The 6,014-nt window shown below is 42.3% G+C and overlaps 1 protein-coding gene across 1 annotated transcript; it reads right to left on the bottom strand.

Moving 5' to 3' along the window:
- Window positions 1-187: 187 nt before the first annotated feature.
- On the bottom strand, window positions 188-5,520 carry LOC107112437 (apovitellenin-1-like). The gene is made up of 3 exons (XM_015413567.1): window positions 5,460-5,520; window positions 1,781-1,943; window positions 188-308 (listed from the first exon to the last, which is right to left on the bottom strand). Exons 1-3 carry the CDS (start codon window positions 5,518-5,520, stop codon window positions 188-190), a joined length of 345 nt encoding a protein of 114 aa, XP_015269053.1.
- Window positions 5,521-6,014: the final 494 nt, after the last annotated feature.

Below are 6,014 nucleotides of genomic sequence, written 5' to 3'. Positions count from 1 at the left end.
ACATGTGAAGCATCTCTCCCTATATTTGCATTTCATGGGGTGATTTAACAAACAAGCCTTTTTGGAGCTGTCCTGGCTGAAGTTGGGTTGTTCTCTCCCTCTAGTGGCGTAATCAAGAAAGTTCACCCAGTTGATTTCTCAAGAGGAACACACGACAGCCCCAGATAGCCCCAAGCTTGATCTGGTCTTATTGCTGCTCTGGTTCTTTCTTTGGCTGCTGCCAGAAGCCAGACACTTTCTCCACCACTTTTGCCCACGCTTCTTCAGCTTTCACAGTGATTTGAGCTGTGGTCTGTATCAGGAAGTTCCTGTAGGATGTGATGGGAAACAATACATTAATTTTCAGGCAGAAATTGTTATATATATATTGATGTTACTAGTTGTTCATAAAGCAGTAGGATAGTAACAGGGTTCTGGGAATATTCTCTATATTCTCTTCTCAGGAAGACAGATGTGAATGCAGAAAAAACTAGAGTTGGCGACTTGAAGCTTGGATGCGACCCATAGAGCTCCTGATGGAGACGTGCGGAGTCGCAGTGGACAGGAGGAGTCCCGGCTGGGTCTGCCCCCCTACGGAGTCCTTGTAGGGGACTCCAAGCCTGGGGTGCGGGGGAGAGCCTCTTCCGAGGTGATGGCTGAGTAATCGAGGCTCCCCCTACCCCAAGAGGTCCTGCCACCGCGAAGCCATCATGGCGCTTAGAGTTGGCTGCCAGAAGAGCCGATGATCTAGTGTGAATACCCTCCTATAATGACGTAAACGCGATCAAACTGTGAGTTAATTGACCCCCTTCAAAAGCGGCTAAAGACTTTAAGGCAAACGGCATCAACTTATGAAATAAGCGGTGGGTGGGGGAAGAGTTGTGGTTACCTCCCCCTAAAATTGAACGGTCCCTGAATGACAAATGAAAAGAAAATAAGCAAAACTGACCGTGAGAGACTGTACCTTAGACTGAAAGGTGCAGAAAAAAATAGAGTTAAAATATTAAGGCCAAGTTCGACAGTGCAAGTAAATTAAAATTATATTATTGAACCAGAAATTCTCTACGCATTTTGCCAACAGGCTTCTTCAGGAGAATCTGTTAGTCCTTCAGTATTCCTTCAACAAGAGTACAAGATCAGTAGCCAAAACCTAGAGTACCACCAACATAATTTAAGGTTGGGTGTGACTAGAGAGATGGAGATCCTGTTAGGGTTTATACAGTTTTGGATCCTCCCCATTAGTACTAGAGGACATATTTCATCTGTTGAGATAGTCAAGGCCTAAAACAGTTAAATTTTGGAAATGCCTTCAGACTAACAAACACTAGCTTTTTACTTTATCTTTTCCAGTTCCCCTTCTTAACTGTAAACACAGTGTGGCTTTTTTGTCCACATGGGTCACACAATCTACAGCCGTAGCCATTTCAGTAGTCAAAAGATGCCTCTTCTTTTTCCAGAAGAAAATCTGACACAGTATGTCAGCTACCTGCTTCCATGATTGTTTGACACTGCTGCTGACTACTAAGCAGCATCCACAGCATTTATTCTAAAGAAACAGAAACCCCGGTAGCAGATTGTGGCTGGTAAGAATTACAGAGAGCTGTTCTCTCAAAAAATGCTATGCATCTAATTTTCCTAATATTCTCAGAAGCTATCACAAACATTTTCCCCCAATTAAAAAAGGTATCCCAACTACACACATTGCTACTGTGAAACTCAAATCACACTCTTATCCCTGTACTCCTTGATCCATGACCTTTCAGAGGTTCCACAAAGGAAGAAACTCCTGTTGTCATCATACCTGGAATCAAGAATTAACGGAGTCTGAACAGCTTTTGCCAGCACCTCTGCAGTTTTAGGGGACACTGTGTCCACAGCCTTATACACATAAAATGCAATTGCATCGGGCAAGATCAACCAGTCACGACGGACATGCCTCTTTGAGATGGCTTTAGCACCAATTTCTGGAGATGGCAAAGGAAAAATAAAGGAAAACAAACATGAATCCTCTTCTACAATTTAGTTTACAGGAAGATGCAAATATTTCCCAAATGTTCCAGTAGCCTCCTAGAGACACAGCCTTGTTAAGATTTATCACAGTTATGGTTGCCTGCATCCCTTGGCAAATGCTAGGAGATTATGAGGGTGGTGCCTGGCGAGGATGCAATGTCACTTCCAGGTGATGCTCTAAGAATTCCTCCTAATCTGTATGGTAAAGACCACAGACGGAAATTTCTAGAGCATCACTGTAGAGGCCATTGCAGGGCCATATTTTCTCCTGCTCCTTCGTTTCTTAAGTGCAGGCGTTTACCTGCAGCAGGGGCAAACAGCAAGCCTAATCACAGTATGGGATGAGAGAATGACTTACTCCCTCTGCATCACCAGTGAACTGCTACAACTTTATATTAGGAAGCAGTTTGGTGTTCTGGTGTTTAGATCTGGGTAGAAGTTCTTTTGCAGCACCATAGTAACTGTGTAGAATTTAGCAAAGCAAAACTGGATTTATGCAAAAGCTAAGGAAAATACAGTTTAGGACCTCAGATTATATAGTGCCCATTAATGCAAAAAAACCCAACAACACCAAACAACAAAAAACCCTACCCTAAATCCTTTTGTGGTAATGCTACAGGGCCACTCATAGTTCACTTTACAGTCTCAACATTGCTTGATCCAGCCCTATGACAAAAATCTAAGGCAGGGGTGTCGAACTCATTTGTTATGAGGGCCGGATCTGACATACATGAGACCTTGTTGGGCCAGGCCATGTGTGTCATAAAATGTAATGCCAGGTAGTGGAGATATAAACTTCATAAACGACACAAACACAAAGGTGGGTGGGTTTTTTTACTTAAAAAACACCTTCCCTACATTGTGTGGCCCTAGCTAGAAAGTTTAAATACCTATGTAAACCACTCAGAGCCTCCGGGATGGAGCGGTATAGAAATTGAAGTAATAAATAAATAAATAAATATTTTGTTTATTTAACAGTGTCTGATAACTGACATCTCTTGTTCTGAATTACTGCATCAAAATGTCTGTGCTGTTGCAATCTTGAGTATGCTGTTCAGGTGTGTGTCTGTAAGCTGCAAACCTACAATGATGCAGCAGCAGCAGAACTGGAAGAAGAAGCAAAAGACAGCCAGTTCCACTGCGGGCCTGATAGAAGCCCTCTGGGGGCCTAATGCGGCCCTTGGGTCGCATGTTTGACACCCCTGGTCTAAGGCCTTGTTTTCTAATATGTAAAATACAAAGTAGGGTGAATAGTATAGCGTCCAAATTTTGCAGATGACACAAAATTATTCAGAATGGGGAGAACCAAGGCTGACTGTGAAGATCCCTAAGAGAATCTCTGCAAACTGGGTGAATGGGTGACAATGTGGCAAATGAAGTCCAATGTTGGTAAGTGTAAGGTGATGTGCATTTGGACAAAAAAAATAAATAAATCCCAGCTTCAAGTAGAGGCTAATGGGGTCTGAACTTGCTGAGAATGAGAGGGGGAAAGGTCTTGGGGTTGTAATGGATAGGTCAGTGAAAGTGTCAACCCAGTGTGCTGCAACAGTGAAAAAAGGCAAACTCTATGTTTGGGATTATTAGGAAAGGGACTGCACATAAAAAGGCTGATATTATAATGCCCCTGTACAGATCTATAGTGCAGCCTCATTTGGAATATCGTGTAAAGTTCTGGTTACTGTTATCTCAAAAAAGACATTGGAGAACTGGAAAAAGTACAGAAGAGGGCAACCAAGATGATTAGGGTGTTTGAGCATGTTTCCTATGAGGAAAGCTGAAGAGTCTGAAGGTGCGACAACTTTGGCCTTACCCTCTCCCCCTATCCTGGGGGATGGGCCTATGGGAGTGGTGGGTCTTAGGCCCTATGGGCAACTGCCTGCCAGGGATCTCATTTCCCCTCCCCCATGGGAAGCCTTATAAGGCTTCTCCGTTGGCCCCTGCTGGTCTAAGGAGGTCACTGCAGGCTATCAGTAGCTCCTAGCCATGGTGACTGAGGGGAACCTCTAGGTACAGAGGTAGTTCACCTCTGAATCCCAGTGCCAGGTGGCAGCATCAAAGGAAGGTCTCAGCCTCTATGCCCTGCTATTGGCCCCCCAGAGGAACTGGTTAACCACTGTGTGAGACAGGTTGCTGGATTGGATGGACCACTGGTCTGATCCAGCAGGGCTCTTCTTATGTTCTTCTTAGAAATTAGTGTCATTGTGTGCTTCATAAAGTGGATAAAGGATATGTAGCATTTTGCACATTTTCAGGTACTACAGAAATTGCTATTAAATTAGGACTACAAACTTCAGTTGACTAATTGGCACAACTAAAGCTTCAATTTTAGATTTCAAATTTGTGCTCAAGTCAGTTCACCTTATCAGGTGATAAGGGGGGAAAAAGAGAACCACTCTAGTCCTATGAACCTGTGATCGTTTAACCATATACAAAGATGTATCATCGTCCAGGCGCATCATTTGATGAAAAGAAATTTAACGTTTTTCTTTCCATATGTAATTAAGTGAATAGTGAATCTGAGGATGATAATTACAGGCTTCTTTCACATAAGATATGCAAACAACTGAAGACGGTAAACATGCAGATTAAATCAGTGTCATTATTTCTTATAAACCTAAATGTTACAATACTAAAAGGCTTTGAACTTGTTTATTTTTTGAAACCACATTGGTTCTAGTGTGTGTTCAGAATAGGGAATGTTCCTTATTCTCAATAACATTACAATATTAAAGATGGTCTAACAATGAGTAGTTGCTACAGATTAAATTGTAAGATCTCCCATAGAAAAAAACTGTATTTTTACAAATAAAATGTACTTTTGGTCCCTAAAATGTTGCTCTTGCTAAGGTTCTTCAGTATGTTAAATTCTATTTTAAATCAGCTACTATGCTGAAGACAAACATTTTAATTTCAAAAAATTGTAATCGTCTGAAGAAGAGATTGGATTTATACCCAGCCCTTCACTACCCAAAGGAGTCTCAGAGCGGCTTACAATCTCCTCTCCCTTCCCCTCCACACAACAGACACCCTGTGAGTTAGGTGGGGCTGAGAGAGCTCTTTCGAGAACTGCTCATGAGAGAATAGCTCTGAAAGAACTTGTGAATGACCCAAGGTCACACCAGCAGCTGCATGTGGAGGAGTGGGGAATCAATCCCGGTTCTCCCAGATTATAGTCCATGCTCCTAACCACTACACCAAACTGGCTCTTACGTGGCTCTTTGATGGCCTTAACAACATAGACAACCCCCCAGGGCCTGCAGAATATTTGTGCAGTAATTGCAATATTAGTGCTCGTGGGTCCAAGTCCAGGAACTGGTTCAGTCGTGTCTAGTTTATCATTAACCAGGCTCAGTGATGACAGCAAATTGCACATTCCAGTTGTTAATGCTAGGTCCTAAGGTCCTGAGGGTGAACATATGCTAAGCAAGCAAAGTGTACCTGAAGGTAGCCTTAAGGATCTTGAATCTTACCAGTCAGTGTACTGCCAAGGAGAAGAATCAGACAGACAGCAACTGCTTTGGACTGAAGCATGATGTCTAACACAGCCTCAATGCAGTTTGATGATACAGTTTCTTAAGTCCTGCAAGAAGAAAGCATTAAACTCCTGTGAAAAGAAAACAAATGTCAAATACCACATTGATATAGAGACCAATAGGCATGCACACATCCCACACCTACCCCCAGGGTACTAAATGAGGCAAGTATATTTTTGTTCTTCAACTGCTTTTAGTTAGTAGATACAAAACCTGGTGGTTGGTTTTTTTTAAGTTGTGTGCATCAGTTGTGAGTGGTAACAAAATGGTACCCAGTAGTGGGACATATCTCCCAAACAAACCTGCTTGGCTAACATGTCATTTAGTGGGAATGCTTTGATACTAGATCTGGTGTCTTTGCTAGAGCATACTAAGTTCTGATGCTCTGAAAAATTACATTATTGGGAAACAGAACTGTAAGACATATAGAACACTTCCAGACATTAAAACATAATAGATTGTGAAATAGTTTTCAAAATTGACGGTCAGTTT

The sequence above is a fragment of the Gekko japonicus genome, unplaced genomic scaffold (assembly GCF_001447785.1).
Source record: "Gekko japonicus isolate JY-2015 unplaced genomic scaffold, Gekko_japonicus_V1.1 scaffold273, whole genome shotgun sequence".
NCBI classification, from domain to species: Eukaryota; Metazoa; Chordata; class Lepidosauria; order Squamata; family Gekkonidae; genus Gekko; species Gekko japonicus.
Note: the sequence above shows the minus strand (reverse complement) of the source record. Positions and strands in the feature narration are given on the sequence as shown.